The 20,221-nt window shown below is 41.7% G+C and overlaps 2 protein-coding genes across 6 annotated transcripts in view; one reads left to right on the top strand and one right to left on the bottom strand.

Moving 5' to 3' along the window:
• The window catches only part of OSCP1 (organic solute carrier partner 1), a 65,472-nt gene extending 62,986 nt beyond the window's left edge, over window positions 1–2,486 (top strand). For all 3 annotated transcript variants that reach the window (XM_078782045.1, XM_078782043.1, XM_068123167.2), the window contains exons 10-11: window positions 60–120; window positions 293–2,486. In XM_078782045.1, the coding sequence (XP_078638171.1) occupies window positions 60–120; window positions 293–424 (193 nt within the window). In that variant the 3' untranslated portion in view covers window positions 425–2,486. The remainder of the gene's footprint in view (window positions 1–59; window positions 121–292) is intronic.
• HDAC8 (histone deacetylase 8) overlaps window positions 1,024–20,221 on the bottom strand; it is an 80,098-nt gene continuing 60,900 nt past the window's right edge. For 2 of the 3 annotated variants that reach the window (XM_078782042.1, XM_068123165.2), the window contains 4 exons: window positions 17,227–17,399; window positions 9,863–9,957; window positions 9,380–9,485; window positions 1,024–1,855 (listed from right to left, as the gene is read on the bottom strand). In XM_078782042.1, coding sequence (XP_078638168.1) covers window positions 1,752–1,855; window positions 9,380–9,485; window positions 9,863–9,957; window positions 17,227–17,399 — 478 coding nt within the window. In that variant the 3' untranslated portion in view covers window positions 1,024–1,751. The remainder of the gene's footprint in view (window positions 1,856–9,379; window positions 9,486–9,862; window positions 9,958–17,226; window positions 17,400–20,221) is intronic. The other variant, XR_013624122.1, reaches the window with a different exon arrangement.

Raw genomic sequence — 20,221 nt, forward strand, 5'->3', positions numbered from 1 at the left:
CAAGCAACATTATAATTGATTTCCACAACTTGCTTACCTGGCGGTTATTTCTGTTTCAGAGATCTCTGTGTGTCTGCTCCAGCTTCGTGTGAAAATGTCATCAACATAGACGCCAGTAAGGTGAGTGGATACACACAGAAGAAAGCCATAAACAGTGGCAAAATGTCACACATTAATTACTTTTAAACCAAAATAAAAACGTTTCTATATTGAAGAGGAGCTTTTTAGTACCTGCATACTGTATGGTCTGATACTTATACCTGGATATCTGTTCTCATGGTGTGCTTCATAGCAATCACAGCTGGTTGCACCAGAGTTGCAGAAGGTGCTGCTGGATCTGCATAGCAATTCTGCTGTTCTACAGGCCAGCACAGGTGAGAGCAGCCCTGGACAGGACCTATTGGACATGATGGATGCCTTGTAGGTGATAATCAGCAAGACAAAGATCTGACCAGGAAAGTGTGTGAGTTTATGAAAAAAATTAATCAGGAAATACTGCAGTATTGCAGTTGTCATGGACATGACCCACAATGTTTGCAATAAGAGGCAGATTGTTCCTGGGATTAGTCTGGCATAACTTTGACCAGTTAGTCATTTCTCAGTGCTTTGCTGAGGAATTTCCCTTCTGATCATTACCAATTAAAATACACAATATTTACTGCCTGCGTGTTACTATGAATAGGAAGCAAAATATCAGTCTGGTTAGGATGCTAAAAAATGGCTTTATTAATCACAAAGTACAAATCTTAGAGCATTTAAAGTTTATCATGTACAAGGTATAAGTACATTACCCATCCAGCTTCAATGCTAATCCTACAAATGACTTTAATCATCTCAACAGACAAGTAGGGTCGATACCAATCCCAAAGGTACCTTGTTAATTTTGTAATAAATAAAAAAGGTTCCACATGTTATACAGAAATACATTACAGTTGTGTTGGAGAAGGAGTACTGTATATCAAATATAGCGACACACCTCAAATGCCTGTTAGAGGGTTAATGAAAATGTGGAGCAAATCAATACAGGTTTCTGGTAAGTCTTTATTCCAAAACGACATTTATACACATCTGTTGCAATGCAATGAGCGATGAACAAAGACCTTGGTAGGTTGCGAGAGGTTGGGATTTAGTGAGGACTTAGCACAACAGAGGATACCAAATTGACAAACGGAGAAATCAGAAATGAAATCAACAACATTTTTCTGATCTCTCCATTTGTCCATAAAATCCCCCAAAAAACCTCATTGGTTACAATAAATATAGGCACGTTCCATTACACCTTTGTCAAACCAGTTTATAATGATAAAAACAACATAAGAGGTTTGATAAAGACATTCAATAAAAAATATCCCATTTTGGCAAAAAGCAAACAAAATGTGAATCAAATGGGAAAATGTACCAATAATCAATGAAACCTCTGACAGTTTTCTTGCTGGAATTTGGATTGGACTGCTATCACTAACGAGCACAATAAATAAATAAAAAGGAATGAAATGCAATAATGGCACAGCGGATTTAAATTCGAAGCACACAAAAGGACAAGTCTCCCGAGTCAAAACGGAAGGCTAAGTTATCCATGGGATCTACCAGCGACCTTCCACTAACCAATCACATGTTACTTTTAATATGCCAGGCAAACAATGCTGCAAATAATGAACTAAATGTTGCCTGACAAAGACCTGGCCCATTTCAAGCTGAAGGAGAACTCGTGTGCGTCCATTCCTCCGGGTTGATCACTCTCGCAAATCATGTTAGTTTTGAGACCATTTGTCCAATGATGCACCGTCCGAGGTTTCTTTCTTTTCGAAGTTAGAGGATGGAGGTGGCCTTAAACCATGTATGTGCTTCAGGTTTTCTGTAAACACAAGTATGCGGATAGTGGTGCAAAGGAAATGCTTAACGACATTGAAAATAGCTCCTAACTTTACCCAGACAATACCAACTGCTCATTGATTTAACGAAAGTCCCTTTTAACCACTGGCGTGAGCGGAAACAATAGCTTTATTTCATTTTTAGACATCCGATATTAAAACCAATGTCAATGCAAAGATGTCACACTTGAGAAGAGAAAAAAATGTATTGCACCAGAAGGGGAGTGGTGCACACGTGGTATTTATGGATAACTCTTTTATCGTGATGTGACTCTGCCCTTGGACTCTTATGGCGCTGTCTCAACAGCGACAGCTGGTGCAAACACTGCCATGGTCTCCCTACCACCCCCCGCCATGCAGGTAAATGCACTAAACATGAGATTGATAAGCTCAATGCGACAACCTGGTCTTAATACATGAGAGTGACATGATGATACTTTTGTATTTTATTATTATTTGTTGCAAATAAAGATTGTATTCAGCCAAATGTGTGTGAAATCAGTTGAGATGTTGTACTTACACAGTACACACAGTAAAATAATAACAATAAAACAGCAGGAAATGTTCTACTCGGAAATGTATATTGGACCGACATTAAATTTTGAATTTGTCCCACTGGTTGTATCATTACTGAGAAGTGGCAGTGCCACAGGGCTGAAACATTTGAGACCCACAAATGAGGGCTGAAATGTGTAATCTCACACAATTGCCGACTCTTTTCGAAAGCCGTTGTGACGTCTTTCATATCCGCTGATCAATGCCATCAGATTGGACACCCGGCTTAATCCCACTGAAGGACAGAACACTCATGATGTGACGGCCTGCCTGTGAAACATCAGGGTGACGGTTTATATGAGTGAGGAATTAAATGCACAGCTCATCATCAGAGTGAGTTCATCAATGAGTTCATCAGAGTGAGGAATTAAAGACAAGTACACTACCTGAGCTATCTTGTTTGCCCAGCAATAAATGGTGAGGGTCACAGTGATGAGGGTGCAATTCTTCCCCAACCACTTAGTCATGGCCACAAATATTGGCACCCTTGTACTTTATTCAAATACTGCAACTCACAATTTTCTCTAAAAATAAGTTGAAATTGACAAAAGTATTTGGTCTCCACAATTCTTTATTTCACTGTTAATATTACAGAACCTGTTTTTGATTCAGAACTTAAAATATCCTTTTAAATCAGAAAATAAAAACAAATGGCATTGACATAATTATTGACACCCTAGACTTAATATTTGGTAGCACGGCCTTTGAACAAAATAACTGCAGTCAATCACTTCCTATAGCCATGAATGAGCTTCCTCCACCTTTCTACTGGCAGTTTGGCCCACTCTTCTTACGCAAACTGTTCCAATTCTCCAAGATTTGAAGGGTGCTTTCTCTCAACTGCTGTTTTCAGATCTCCCCACAGGTGTTCAATGGGATTCAGATCTGGACTCATTGCCGGCCACTTCAGACAGTCCAGCATTTTGTCTTGAACCATTCCTGGGTGCTTTTTGAAGTGTGTTTGGGGTCATTGTCCTGCTGCAAGACCCATGACCTTCAACGGAGACCCAGCTTTCTGGCAATGGGTTGAACATTGCGCTCCAAAATGCCTTGGTAATCTCCTGATTTCATGATGCCATGCACACATTCAAGGCACCCAGTGCAACCCCAAAACATAACAACCTCCTTCATGTTTGACTGCAGGGAAGGTGTTCTTTTCTTTGAAGGCTTCATTTTGTTTTATGTAAACATAGAGATGATGTGCTTTACCAAAAAGCTCTAATTTGGTCTCATCTGTCTACAGAACATTCTCCCAGAAGGATTTTGGCTTGTTCAGGTGTTATTTGGAAAACTTCAGTCGGGCTTTCTTATGTCTCTCTCTCAGCAGTGGGGTCCTCCTGGGTCTCCTACCATAGAACCCTCTTTCATTGAGTTAGCAACGGATAGTGCGAGTTGAAACTGTCTCACCTTGTGTCTGAAGATCGGCTTGAATCTGTTTGGCAGTTGATCGAGGTGTTTTCTCCACCATTCAAACAATCCATCGCTGCAATCGTCGATCAAGTTTTCCCTTGCGGCCACATCCAGGGAGGTTGGCTACAGTGCCATGGGCCTTACACTTCCTGATAACATTGTGTACGGTGGACACAGGAACATCAAGGTCTCTGGAGATGGACTTGTAGCCTTGAGATTGTCCATGCTTGGCTACAATCTTGTGTCTGACCTCCTCAGACAATTCTCTGGTGTTCTTTTTTTTCTCCATGCTCATTGCCATACACACATTGACACAAAACAGCAGAATAACTCCTTTTCTCTATTCAAACTGGTTGAACGAGTGATTTTTATATTGCAGGCACCTGCAACTCACCACAGGTGAGTTCAGTTCCAAAGTAAAGGAGAATCACCTGCTTGAAATCTAATTATTTCTAACAATTTCTCAAAGGTTCCAATAATATTGTCCAGGTCATTTTAGGATTTCTGTGTGGAATAAGTTAAGATTTAGTAATTTTTTTCAGCTTTTTTTGTTTTGTTCCACTTAAAACTAAAGAAATACATTTGTGGATACCAAATATTTTTTTAATTTCAACAATTTTCTGGAAGAAATGGTGCATTATTTGAAAAAAGTGCAAGGGTGCCAATATTTTTGGCCACAACTGTGGGTACCCTAATGCGTTCGAACTAGTCATGGGCGATAATCATGGTGGGGCGATAATCATGCATTCGATTTGTTGTCGCGATAACGACAAGGGAAATTAATTATCGCGATAACTGCTGCGCATGCGTAATAAGTAAATTGCACCTTGAACCCGCATATTGAATTAGCTTCGTGTTTAGTGTGTTTCGTTTCTCTCAAAAGATATACCCGTATTAATTGCAGCAATACACAATAAAGCAGTTGATATCGTATGTAATGCATACTCCCCTAAATGTAATTGAAATTTTATATCGTTAAGCAATAAACATCAAAACAACCAACTACATCTCGTTCTTTTTTCCTCTCACCGTTCTCATTGGACATAATGGAGCAGGCAACACTGGTGACGTGTTTCATGAATTTATTTCTTTATCCCATTGGTGTCACAACATGGGATTACTTAGCATTTATTATTTGCGAAGTTCCACATCAAAGGGGTTATTTTAAATGTCTGAAGATAGTCATATATGACTTTCTTAATAAATGTTCCAATTAGCAAGCAACTGTCTTAGTGTGTTCCGTTAGCAAGCAGCTTGCTATTGCTTGCCAAGCCAGATGTTCCGTATCAACCGCTTTGCAAACTGCTCGTCCAGTCGCTCGGCAAACAGAGCAAAGTGATTTCTTCCAGGCAAAATGAGGTTTCTCTTTAAACAAATTACAACAGAATTATGAAATAAAGAGTACGAACACAGGTAACTCCATGGCTATTCAGTTTGTTCCGATGTGAATTGTTATTGTATGCTACATGGTTCTCAAGGCACTAATTACATTATTTATATTATCACGATAATCATGATAATGAGGTCCATTATCGTGATATAGGTTTTTCCATTATCTCTCAGGCCAAGTTTGAACAATGTGAAGAGAGCGTGTTGGCATCACCACTCATGGTAATGTTTGCGGTCTTAGGACAAATATTGGAGTGCTTTCCCATAGAGCCAAGCAAAGTAAAGCTGACACTATTGTTGCTACTGAATCACTGTTAAATTCTACTGTGACCGATTGTTATGTGCAGCTCAATGGATACCAGAAGCCACCTACAAGACTATATTGCCGTAACGGTTGGGGTGGAATTGCTATTAGGTTTTGCAATACACTCCACGTTCAACATCAGAACCTGGAACCTCCTGAGCTACAAGTTATCTGGTGCACTGTGAAAATACAGGCAGGGTACCTACTGATTGTCGCTGTGCATTGGCCTGGCTCCCTGTTTGGAACCAACTGACTTATTGACTACTTGTTTGATTACCGGTATTCTGTCCACCCAAACCACTGGTTCAGATCGTATGAAGATTCTAGGTGATTTAAATGTACATCACCAGGAGTGGCTAGGTAGCAAGTCCCAATCTGATGGAGCTGCATTTGCATGCTACAACCTTTTTCTGACGCATGGTTTGGACCAATGGTGAAAAACCGTACCCGTGGTGATAATCTACTGGACTTGGTCATCAGTGGCTCTGCTACTCATTAAAATCCAAGCGTGAAGGTGAAGGCCAACATTAGAACATCCGGCCATAGCTCAGGGGAGATAATCTTCAAAAAGCCACCAAAATCATCAAGTACCAACGGTGATTATGGGATTACAAAAAAAAGCAAGCTGGGAACCTCTCAAGCAGCATCTGCAAAGCAGGGCATGGGATCGAGTCCTAAACACTTGGAGATCCTGACGTAGCTTGAAACAACATTGAGACAATCATCAGGTAAGGTATGGAGAAATTAATCCCCATAGAAAACTCACCGTTCTACCAACCGATATTGAAAAGTTTAATGAGGCTTGCCGAATGGCTGGAAAATCTGTCTGCCTGGCATATAATAATTTGAGTAAGATCCCTTGTGCTGTTTCCCATGATGCTCTGATAGGGGCAAGGCAGAACGAACAGAAAGTGGAGAAGGAGGCTAAAAGACTTCCAGAGAACAAAAGATGATCTGATTACTGGAGTAACCAAACCCCATGGTTAGTGGTGGGCAGTGAAGAGGATACTAGGGAAGGATGACATTCTAGTATCCTGACCTCATGGAACAGGGGTAGGCAACCTACGGCCCTAGGGCCAGATCCGGCCCGCAAAGAGATTCATGTTGTCGAACAATGTCAACACAGATTTTTGTCGAAGGATGGTCAGACATTCACTATCTCTCATAAGATAATGTACATCTTCTGTGATCATTTCGCATTAAACGTAAAGTGTACAATTAGATTACACTGAAAAAGACCCTCCTGATCTCACAGCTCGCATTGACACTCGTCCTCATGGATGGATATTCCAGAAGCTAGACATAAATAAGGCATTAGGACCTGATGGAATAGGAAATAGAGTTCTCAAAGAGTGCGCATCAGTCTTTGCCACATCTCTTGCCAAACTGTTACATTTCTGCTTTAGCCGTGGCCACTTCCCTTCCTCCTGGAAGATAGCCAATGTAGTGCCAGTGCATAAGTACAACTATCTCATGCTCTGTTCCAGACAACTACAGGTCAATCACTCTCTTAAGCTGCGTTCTCAAGGTTATGGAGACAGTTATAAACGCTACACTGAGGAAACATCTCATTGAAAATGACCTCATCAGCGACAATCAGTTTGTCTTCCGTCCTGGTAATTCAAACCCTGACTTTCTTGTGCACCTGAGTTATGAGTGGATGTCTTGTCTCAACACCTGTTGAGCCGATACAATTGTGTCAGTTGACATCGAAGCTGCATTTGATAGAGTATGGCACAAGGGATTGCTGGCCAAGCTGAATGTTAATGGAGTTGGAGGGCAGCTGTTGCAGTGGTTATCCAGCTACTTGATGGGCAGACCTAGGTAGTGGTCAACGGCCAAATATCAAATTTAACTTCAATAAATGCATCAGTACTTTAAGGATCAATTATTGGGCCCACCTTGTTATTACTGTACATTAGCGATGTTTGACAACCTGCATAATCCTACCAGGCTCTATGCCAATGATAGTACCATGTACTACCTACTTACCACCTGCTGGATGAAGAGAATGCCACCATGTATCTGAGGGAGGATTTACAGAAGATCTATGAGGGGGCAGAAATGGAAGGTACTGTTTGCTATTGAGAAATGCAAGGTCATTGTCTATCAGTAGATGACTACCTCATGAGCAGCCTCCAGAGTTCTTCAAGGGTGGCAAACACCGGCACCAAGTACAGGAGCTGGATATGCTTGGAGTCAGGTTCTCTTGGAGCTTGGGCTCTTAGTCTCATGTGAACTCCATTGCTGTTAGAGCTGGACAAGGACTCCATGCCCATCGTAGTATTGCTCCATGTTTGAATCCACCTTGCCGAATCTGAGTGTACAGAGCCCATGTCTGACGCACAATGGAGTATGCGCCTCTTGCATGGATGTCTGCAAGTACCATACATCTTAAGAAGCTGGATGATGCTTTTAAAGTCCATGTTACTTCCATCATGGACTCCATCAAGGTCAACCAGAACAAGTACCACCTTTGGAAGCTATGCTGTGCAGGGTCTTACTGGCAAGTGGTCACCTGCTCGGCATGATTGCTCTTGTATGCCCGCAATATTTGTGTGGAACAGTCTACCGGATGCCACTGTCGGTCACCCAACACCACTAAGGCTTTCTGCTCCAGAGCACACAAATATCTTAAAGCCTAATGTACTGTACTTGTATTTTTGTTTATTTTTTCATTGCACTTTTGATATTTTGTATTCATTGTTTAAATGGGCATTGATTTCTGTTTTTCAGTGCTTATTCGTAAAAAAAAAAAAAAAAAAGGGGGAAAAATTGATATTTAAAATATTGACATTTAGGACCCGATGGAGACCTGATTAAATATTGACATATAAACCCCTCGTACATCACTCACGACATGCACTGCCTGTACACTGACTATACACTGCACAAGCTTAAACATGAAAATGATTGCCTACATGTACGCACACTCACCTCTAAGCTGTCTAGCCTGGGTTCGAATCCCGACCCAGCTATGAACTGTCGTCCCAGTGTTTCACAGGCAGGGTGATTCATCAATGTGTGTGCACTCCCTCGGTTGGACGTTAAACTGGATGTCCCATCTGCCTGCATTAGTTGGTGGATGTTAAAGATCCCACGGTGTCCTTCACAAAGAGTAGGTGAGCTATTGCCAGAATCATGAACAAATTCCGAATTCCTACCCTAACTACTGCTGTTTGTCCGCACAGAATAAATATGATTTTCTCTGCAACCGTTGGTCCGATCGACATGAAATTTTCACCATAGGTGCAACTCCACCTGTAGAATGTTTTAAATGATAATTATGACGTCATAGGTCACGTGATTCGGCCGCCATCTTGGAAAAAACCGAAAAACTTTGCACCTCTATATCTCCGAAAGCGCTGAATAGAAAAAATTGAGACATGGCTCATTGTAAAGAACTCTCCATGGGGAATAAAATATGTTAATGATTATGTCATAGGTGCCTCCATTATGACGTCATCATTCGACAAGTACAAAACCGTCCAATCAAGATGAAATTTATTGAGCATAATCTAGGAATAAATTAGTTGAGAAAAAAAATTAATGATGACGTCATCGGTCACGTGGTTCGGCCGCCATATTTGTTTTAACATAAAAGCCTTAAAAACCACTGAAAATACATCCTGGCTAGGGTTTGCAATCTCTGATTGCTCTTTTTCTTGTGTTATTTTGCATCGAGGGTAAAAGCTTAAGTTCTCTGTGTGAAAAAGTTTACATTTAGGGCCAGAGTATTATGATCCGAGTACACGGCAATGTATTACCAATGTATGTGTATTGTTAACCCATCATACCAGATCAAATTTTTACGAGGTATCTTCCAAATAGGTAGGATTCCGAGTCCTACCTTTGATTTCAGCAAGCACTTGATTCAAACAGGCAGGATTGTTCGTGTCTGAGCGGCAACCTGGTGTGACTTCCAGTAAGTAATCTGGTCCATACTCTGTGAAAAACTGTATCATCGGGCCGTGTCAGTAAAACCGAACTTTCAGAAGCGAAACCCCATTTTAAAAAGGGGGGAAAAAAATACAAATTAGAGGAATTGTTCCATATGGATCATTTTGGCTTTCCCAGATACCAAATTAAATATTACCATTTTGAACAATATGGCCTGTGAAGCACTTATCTTAGTGGAGATGGGGTTAACCGCACCCCTTCCCTACCCCAAAAACAGAAGAAAGGCAAATGGCTTACAGCATCATCATTCATAGATTAGGCCTGCAACATACAAAACCATCTTTGTCCATTGAAGATAATTTTAAAGAATAAAATGTGCACGTAAAGTTAGATTCAAACTTTCATTTGGCAGCTTTAGAAACATTTTACTGACCTCGTGCTCAGGAATCTCAGAGGCCAAGACTTGACCCAGCACGAGTGCAGTGAGGTAAGTCCAGCAGCGGGCTGTGTTGGCCAGGTGATAACCACCTGCAGAAAAAAAAGAAGCAATCACTCGGTTGGTGCAAACTGTTAGAGACTCATAATCGATAATAATCTGTTCCAAATGTCCAACTCGGTTTTGTCTACACCACATCAAAAGTTTGCCAACATCTCCGCAATGCCAACGTCTATGACGAGAGTAGTTTGTAATTTCTAAACTAAATATTTCATCCTTTGTTACTGAACAAGCCCATACATGGCTAACATTTGACCCAAGATAATTACCCTCGCCAAATGAGAGGGTATTGCATTGGAGTCCATTTGTCTGTTTGTCCACACAGAATAAATGTGATTTTCTCTGCAACCGTTTTTCTCAACCGTGACGGGCAATTTTCAACATAGGTGCACCTCCTCCTGTATAATTTTTAATGATAATTATGACGTCATAGGTCACGTGGTATGGGCGCCATCTTGGAAAAACCGAAAAACTTTGCACCTCTATATCTCTGAAAGCGCTGCATAGAAAAAATTGAGACATAGCTCATTGTAAAGAACTCTCCATGTGGAATAACATATGTTAATGATGTGATATGACGACATAATTCGACAAGAACAAAACGTCATCCGATCAAGATGTAATTTCTTGAGCGTGATCTAGGGATAAATTGGTGGTGAAAAAAAAAATGACGTCATAGATCACGTGGTACGGCCGCCATATTTGTTTTAACACAAAAGCCTTAAAAACCACTAAGAACATGTCCTGGCGAGGGTCTGCAATCTCTGATTGCTCTTTCTTGTTAGTCCCCTACCGGTGTACACCGGAGGGGACTATAGGTTTGCACTCCATCCCTCCGTCTGTCCGTCCGTCACGCAAAGAACAGTTTTCCGGACTTTTTTTTCTAAACTCTTAATGCTAATGATTTCAAACTTGGTACATGGTTTCCTCATGATAAGTCACAGATCACGTTCGAACTTCACGACGTTTCGATCATTTTTGACAAAGTTATGGCACTTTGAACTTTGGTAATTTCCCCAACAGTTTTCCGGACGACAGACTGCCGGTAGGGGACATGTATTGCAGCGCAATACTCAGAATGCTTGTTTATATTGTATTAGCAGGAGTACCCGGCGTTGCTCGGGGTGAGGGGGGCAGGAGAGGGGGGTGAGGAAGGGAGTGGGGGGAGTGGAAGGGGGAGGAGAGGGGAGGTGAGGGTGAGGGGAGAGGGACAGGAAAGATATACTACATATCCATCTTTGGGGGGAGGGAGGGTGGCTTTGACATGCCCCTCCGTTTTGGGGGAGGGAGAGGGGAAGGGAAGGAGGAAAAATTTACCCGTGCAAAGAGTGCTTTAACCTCAGTGTTGCCCAGGTAAAAAAGGAAATTGTAATACCCTCTGCCACCATCACCAGGTGGAGCAAGTGCAACCCGATACACATTTACATAGAGAATTTACACCTCTCTCCTGGTCCCCCACACCCCTGCATGAGGCCGCGGCCACATAGCCTATGTTACCCACCAGACAAAGTTGTATTTGTATTTGTACCCCGAGTAAAGTATTGGAGTACCCAGCATTGCTCAAGCAAAAAGGAAACATGAACATCTATCTATAATTCCAGTAATCTCTGTGTGTATGTTTGTATGTTTGTATGTTTGTATGTTTGTATGTATGTATGTATGTATGTATGTATGTTTGTCTGTGACCGCTGTTTCTCGACAACTACCGGTCCGATATACTTGAAACTTGCCAGGTATATTGCTGGGGACCCGAGGATGTGCCTTTTCAAGGTTTCATATTAATCGGAGAAGTAGTTACCGAGCTATGTCCAAAAAACGATTCAACCAATCAGAGAGCAGCGAGCTATCACGTGTGCCGAACGTGGCGAACAGACTCTGCCTCGGACGGCACATTTGAGAGCGTATTCATTTATTTCACGTTGGCAAACTATGTTGCCGTTAAACTATGTTGTAAAACTAATTAAAACTAATTTGCGACATATTAATCGGAGAAGTAGTTACCGAGCTATGTCCAAAAAACGATTCAACCAATCAGAGAGCAGCGAGCTATCACGTGTGCCGAACGTGGCGAACAGACTCTGCCTCGGACGGCACATTTGAGAGCGTATTCATTTATTTCACGTTGGCAAACTATGTTGCCGTTAAACTATGTTTTAAAACTAATTACGTGCACGCTATGGCGATTTCTTTACCAAACTCTGCAAGCCGTTCGCTTTGGACCAAACCATTTCATGTAAATAGAGGGGGGGGATTGTCACCGTACTCGCAAGCCGTGCGCTTTGGACCAAACCATTTCATGTAAATAGAGGGGGGGGATTGTCACCGTACTCGCAAGCCGTTCGCTTTGGACCAAACCATTTCATGTAAATAGAGGGGGGGGATATAATTTTAGATATATATATAGTACGGGCATGCCCTAGTATTTGAAATGAGGGCAAATATAATGGAAAAGCAATTACATCCAAATCAGAATTCATCACAAATGTCAAATCATCATTTTACCTTTTTGTTGAATATATGCTGCTGAATGTGCCATTGATCACATTTCTGAGTTAAATATGATGACGTTCAGGAAGAAGAAGAAGCCTTACTTCCAACTTCGACCGCTTCCGGAATTGTTTGATTATTTGTGTTCAAATCTCTGGTGATTGTTTTGTATTTATTTATTTGAATGTGTACTTGTATATAACCGTCATTAATCAAAAAGGCTAAGGCACTATAGAGCGATTTTTGAAAATCCAAAAAAACAAGCTGATTTTTGTTCTTTTCTTTTTTCCTAAAACACTCCCACGCACTCACTGATGAACCTCTGAAAGTTTGACGAAGATCCGTCCAGCCATCTTTGAGAAAAATGGCGACACAGACCAACGGCTCTCTTATATAGTAGATCAGGATGCTCAATGTAACAAGTTGTCACCATTTCAAAAGGATTCAAATTACGATCTCATAAAACCGATATCACAAAGTGCTTTCAATTGGATAAACGGCCAAGCAGAAATATTCTGTAAATGGTTGATAAAAGTGTACAAATGCTTACCATTGCTGTGATATCAGGAAGGTTATTGGCATGCGAGTCTCATATACAAAAGGATCAGGGGATACGAGTAAAACATGCAGGGTGGGGAAGATGAGGAAGAAAAGGTGAAGACGTTTGGTAGAGGTGGAAAGGAGTGAAGGTCGAGTATGAGATGTACTGAAAACATTTTGCCATTTTTTTCCCCTTCTTTAAAGTCAAAGGATAATGGTGCAGCTTGTACATGTATTATATGTAGAGCAATTACATGAATTACAGGTAACAATTGAACCTGTGGTACCAGCATCACAGCCTATGAGAATGCCAACACACATGGTTTTTGTAATGCAATTTATTTTGTGGGTCCATGACACATAATATGTAGACCTTCTATCGAACATGGCACCTACACCTACACTACTCAAAACAAAGGATCAAAGTTAATATTTCCCTGATAAAATAACAGAACTAGATAGTATTCATAAAATACTTACCCTGCACAGTCAACTTGTTGTGAGCCAACTCTTCTGTTTTTGAACATTTTTTTTCTTTGATCCAATATGGCTGCCAGACCACGTGAGCGATGACATCATAAATTTATATTCTCTAACATAATTGTTGCATAGATCATGCCCAATACATTTCAAACTGATCAGACTAAGCGTTGTCCCTGTCGAATTATGACGTCATAATTATGGCACCAATGATGTCATCGTTAACAACACCTATTCCCCATATGGAGTTCTTTACAATGAGCCATGTTTCAATTTTTTCCATGCAGCGGTTTTGGAGATATAGAGGTGCAACATTTTTCGATTTTTCCAAGATGGCGCCTGTACCACATGACCTGTGACGTCATGATTATCATTAAAATATTCTACATGAGGAGGCGCTGCTATGGTGAAAATTTCGTGCCCATCAGACCAACAGTTGCTGAGAAAAAAAAATTCACAATGATCGGATACGTGTTGTACTTGTCGAATTATGACGTCATAACGCAGGCACAGATGACATCATCATTAACAAATCTTATTCCCCAAGGTGACTACTTGACAATGAGCCATGTTTCAATGTTTTCCATGGAGCGGTTTCAGAGATATACGCAAATCATCAAAATCTAAACAGTACATGGTGCCCATTTTGAAAAAAGATTTAATTCTGCAAAACGGAAGCGGCCGCTGCACGTCTTTCTCAGTCGCACGTTTGTGTGAAGAGTGCACGCCGAATCTGTAACACAGAAGCGACCGCTACACCTGTTTATCAGTCGCTTTGCACATGCTGCCGTGTTACTTCAGAGCCGAACGTTTATAAAGGAAGAGTTCGTCAGGAGTCGATCTACTCTCTTTTGGTACGTATAATTTCAACAAAAGCACATCACTGTTCATATCGGTAAATATTATTCCATCGTGTTTGGAAAAATTGGAAAACTTGGAAAAATTGGAAAAACAATATTGCCTATTTTAACTCCCAGTGGTCCCAGGAATACCCACCCAAAATATCGTTGCGATCGGTTGAGCCATTTTTGTGGTACCTTCGAACAGACAGACAGACAGACGGACGGACAGACATTTGGTGAATTATAGTAAGATATGACTGGGTAAGACGACTCATGTGGTATAGATCGATGCTTCCAGATAGTATTGATTATAGGCTTATAATATATGACTTTTATTTAATTCAGAAAATAGTTTGATGAGTAATTAAGGAGTACTTCATAGTTGATCCACCAGGGCAGAAAGTAGAACCACTGTTTTTGAGAATAGCCACACCCACCGTAATTAACCTCGCCAGAGGAGAGGATATTGCATTTGAGTCCGTTTGTTTGTTACTTGCCGGAAAAGATTCCGTCAAGTATGTTGATCGGTTGGTTTGTCTGTTTGTCTGTCTGTCTGTTTGTTTGTTCGCATTTACTATGTCTACACCGTTGCACGTAGAATCGCCAAACTTTACACAAATATTTGTCTTGCCCTGGAATAGACTGTGCCAAATTTTTAACTCTCTTGGCCCAAGGCCCCATTATGACGTCATAATTCGATAATTCGACAAGTACAAAACTTCATCCAATCAAGGTGCAATTTCTTGAGCGCCATGTCGGCATAAACTGGTGGAGAAATAATAATAATGATGACGTCATCGGTCACGTGGTTCGGCCGTCATCTTGGAAAAACCGAAAAACTTTGCACCTCTATATCTCCGAAAGTGCTGAATAGAAAAAATTGAGACATGGCTCATTGTAAAGAGCTCTCCATGGGGAATAAAATATATTAATGACGACGTCATAGGTGTCTCCATTATGACGTCATAATTCGACAAGTACAAAACTTCACCCAATCAAGATGAAATTTCTTGAGCATAATCTAGGAATAAATTAGTTTAGAAAACAAATAATGATGACGTCACAGGTCATGTGGTTCGGCCGCCATCTTGGAAAAAACGAAAAACTTTGCACCTCTATATCTCGGAAAGTGCTGAATAGAAAAAATTGAGACATGGCTCATTGTAAAGAACTCTCCATGGGGAATAAAATATATTAATGATGACGTCATAGGTTTCTCCATTATGATGTCATAATTCGACAAGTACAAAACTTCATCCGATCAAGATGACACTTCTTGAGCATAATCTAGGAATAAATTAGTTTAGAAAAAAAATAATGATGACTTAATCGGTCACGTGGTTCGGCCGCCATATTTGTTTTAACACAAAAGCCTTAAAAACCACTGAAAATACATCCTGGCGAGGGGTTGCAATCTCTGATTGCTCTTTTTCTTGTTGGACATTGTCGTTCGGCCACAACTGAGAACAAGACACGGTCTAATTTGATGATCGCCAGTCAGAGATTGCATAAGCTGGTCATGTATCTTGATCTCTTGTGGCGGAGACATGTAGCAGCAGGCTTTTGGGAGGGAGGTTACTGTAACCGGCCATCAATGATGCTCCTGTGTGCCATGTTTGGTTACTTCACCCTCGACGACGAGGTGGCAGCATTCCGTCCTATTCAAGTTGAGGCCGCCATACATGCTTTACAGATGGCTTTCAGCGAATAATGTGCGAAGACTGTCATCCAGTTTTGTGTTTAGTGTGTGAAGGACAAGACAATACTGTAATTTAAAGCTAATCATTTTAATTGGACCAAATTATTAATAAAGGGTGTTTTTAACATCACCAGCATTGTCTTTTTCTGGGTTAATTGGCTAAAATGCACTCAGTTGTCAGGGTCACTTTGCTGACCGGGCATAATCAGGCTGTGGTTTCTGCCTTGGGGTGGGGGCATGGTTTCATTATGTTGCTTTCTTTTACGGTGTGGCTTGGCCTTCAGCTCGCTCTGTGGACGTCTCAATCTCCAAGTCTCATGACTATATTTTGGGGGAAGATGCAAGCTAACTTGTTTCTATGACCAAGGCCTTCAACATTATTGAAATCTCCCGTTCAAACGAAAGCATTAATGATTAATTGGAATATTCCGCGATGAAGCAGAGTCTATGGGCCTATCACTTTGCCATCACAGACAGGTCGGTGGACACTCTGTCTTCTACCGTCGCCTTTCTGGTCTTGCACCCTCTGCTCTTTGCGTTCCTTGCCCCTCCCATCTCCCTTCTCCCCAGGGTCCTGCAGGATGTGCGCACGATCCACCAACAACCTCCTTCTTGTGAAACGCCCAAAATCCAGGATCACTGCTCACCTCCACTAATCTGTTCTTTTTTCCAAATCTGTGGAACCAACTTCCACATTCTCTTCAATCTCATTCTTCCCTCCAGGCCTTCAAATCACTTGTTCACCGCCATCTCAGATCGTCCCCAATCCAAGACCATGATCAAATTTTCTACCCTCTTTAACTCACCCATCCCCCACACCCTCCCCCAATTCCACCTGAAGCCCTCGTCCTTTCAAATGCCCAATTTTCCCTCCTGAGTTTCCTTCTGTACCCATCTTGTTGACCCCATGCCCCATGCATCCTCTCCCATGCCCCATGCATCCTCTACTGCCCACCCCTATTCCTCCCCACACCCTATGTTTGTCCAAGTCTCCCTCTATCTTGGCCTTATACTCTGTCGTTGGTGTACCCCACTCTCCGTCGTGTTCCTTTTGCGTCCTGTTATGTTGTGCTCCGTTCAGTGTACTAGCTCTTCTGCTCTATTCAGTGTTTGTTAGAAAGAGTTAATTTTTTTTCCTACTGAATTAAAAAAAGGGTTCATATATATATATATATACATATATACATTTCCATAATGAAAAATATGGGATGATAACACCACCACTGGCATTCATAGAATTAGGGGGAACTCACCACCTCCCAGCAACAGGGTGGGCTTTTGCCATCCAAGTACAATCTGGAGGCAATGGCCCAGTCCCTTTGGAGTCAGATTAAAGGAACACATGGGGTCACCAGCCAGTGTGTCAGCACCCAACTGGCAAACCACAGCCTCTGGCAAAAATGTCGTGCTCACGGCCTGCAAGACACTGCAGAACTCTCACTCACATGTAGAAGCAACCTTGAAAGGTAATTCCAAAACTCGCACATTCACAAATTCACCAAAAGTGAACTGCGGCTCTCATATCCAGAATAACTTGGTCTAGCATTCTAAATACGTTGCCGAATGCGAAATAAGCAAAAAGCCCAATACAACTTGAAGCATTTGATGAAAAAGTGATGTTCTCTCATGTGCTCGCATGGTCCAGAACTGTGACTGTTAACTGTTTGACATCTAGGGTGCTCCAAAGAGTTCAATATTCCTGGATCCAGTAGAGAAAATGAATGATGTCCTTCATATTCGGTGTTGAATCCGAGTACCCTTAGACTTTGTTTTTGATAAACATCACAAGGCAAGTCACTCTGCTATTTTTTTAACAGAGATGTCAAAGGTTAACGGAAGAGGGTAATTGATCAATAGATGAAATGAAGCAAAGGGAAAATAGTGGGACAACAAATTGATGCACCAAAGCACAAGGAAAATATATTGGTGGAGAAGGGTGAGAACAGGGTCTCAGCAGGTGTAGTAAGGGTCACCTGTGAATATGGGAGAGACCATGAGGTGGTGGCAGGCAGCAGACTTGAAATCATATTGAGAAGATCACACGACAACTGACTCAGGAAGACAGTTTGACAGGTGAGAAAAGAGGGGCATGAAAGATTTGAGATGAGCATTGAGTTGAGACGGGAAGGGTAACAAGGAAAGGGTTATTGCCGGAATGCATGTGACCTGGAAGGAAAAGTGAGGGCAGGAAGAAAGAGACCAGAATAGAGGCAATAAAAGACTCGCCTACAATGAGCGAATCTTGAGACCCAGTTTTATTTTTCAAGATTCCAATGATGCAAAGGACTTAGTTTCCAGGGGCTCAAGGGTGACAAGAAGGGAAGCAACAGCACCAGTTCACAGTGGGGAGCCATATTCCATTACACTGAACAGTTCAAAATGGCAGAAAATGGACTTGGCCGAGAATTCTGTGGAGGTGGCCATCTTTGGAGACACCATATGTTCAAGAAAGGTTGTAGCTGAATGTGTGGCCCAAAAGGGCTAAAAATGAGATATAGCACAATATCTCGAAGTTGTGTATGGATTCAGATGTGGATGTTTCAGGTGAAATTTAGATGTTTCAGATTCAGATGTTTCAGATGAAATTTAGTGGACAGGTTGGGTGTGTGACAAAAACTAATTGATTCGCTTTTGGTGAAGATCCAGATCGGATAATTTTTTTTCTTTCTGAAGTGATTCTTCAACATTGTGAGATGTGGCAAAAACCATATAACCACCTTTAGAGGCCATTTTTCCCCGCAAAGCGGGGGTTGGCCTTTTTCGGGAACCGTGGTTGTTGTTGTTTTTCGGTCCCCTTTTTGAAGCAATGTTTTACGGCCGGATGCCCTTCCTGACGCCAACCCTTTTTGCCGCCTTTAACGACAAACAGGGAATTACCAGTGAACTGGTACTCAATTAGCCGACCTCGGAAGGATGACAGGCTGAGTCAACCCCCCTGGCGTTAATTCAGCGATCTACTGGGATTCGAACCCAGGATCCTAGGATCCTAAGCCGGCACCCTAGCCGCTACACCAACACCAGGGTTGTTTTTCTTTCTGAAGTGATTCTTCAACATTGTGAGATGTGGCAAAAACCATATATAGCATGATATTTCAAAAAGCTGTGGATGGATTATGGCAAAACATGGTGCACGAGTTGATTAAATGACAAGACCAAGCCAATTTGATTTTGGTTGAGGTCAGCAGATCCAGCCTATCAGTGGGATACAAAACGTAAACTGTTCAGCCGGCAGAGGTTTCACGCTCTACCGAGTGCTCTTCTAGTTAGTGATGACTTCAGTTTTGAATATGGATGTTCTGAACTACAACCAGTTTTTTTGAGAGGTCATTGTTCAATGGTGAGTGGACTTGAGAGGATATGGGACATGTCTCCAAGGATAGCTTGACAGTTCCATCATCAGTTTCCACACAACTGATGTAAACGACAATGCTACTACTAATTCTCAATACTTGACAATCAACAGAAATCCATCCTTAAATGTCGACCACTGCAGCTTGCTTCCCTCTGAAACACACCCTGTCAGATGGTGGATGTGATGATCTCCCCTTGAGGAGAAAACTTATGTGAAGCTCTGCTGGTCTTTGTCAATGCAGAAAGAATGAAAGCATGCTTCATTACAGGTTTCTAGTCAGGTCAGTCTTTGGACTACCACTGGTATCGTGCAGTAACCCAGTGTTACCTGCCACATCGTTGTGTTGGAGGAGCAAAAACAACACCTGACAAAGGCCATCCAGTAAGGAAATGGTGTCTCCTGAAACGCATCCATCCAGTTGGACCGGTTCGTGGCACCTCAGGTAGCGGAGAGGTGTAGTGCAACCGTTGATGGAGCAAATGTCATCCAAAGGCGGATGAGCTACTATTAGCCAATGGAAACCACGAAAATACACCCATGGGGAACAGTGTGGAAATGTTGTGTCGCTGAAGCCATGGAAAGCATGGTCCTCGTCCAATGGATGATACCACAGTCCCATTCTGCCCCGGCCACTTTTATACCGTTTTCATGGTACGAGTGAACATGGATTTCTGTTTCTCAGTGCTTATTCGTAAAAAGAACAACCCAATATTCCCGAAGGCACGTTTACATTTAGCATTATGTTCATCACAAAAATAATTCATTAAACAAACAATGAAGAAGGAGCACCCACTGTAAAATACTGCAATATGATACAAAATGTAAATTGGTATATACAGTCATTGCGACATAATCAAGTCAAAAGATTTCTGTGATACCTGTTATCGTCCAAATCA

The sequence above is a fragment of the Myxine glutinosa genome, chromosome 7 (genome assembly GCF_964187855.1).
Source record: "Myxine glutinosa chromosome 7, kmMyxGlut1.1, whole genome shotgun sequence".
NCBI lineage: Eukaryota > Metazoa > Chordata > Myxini > Myxiniformes > Myxinidae > Myxine > Myxine glutinosa.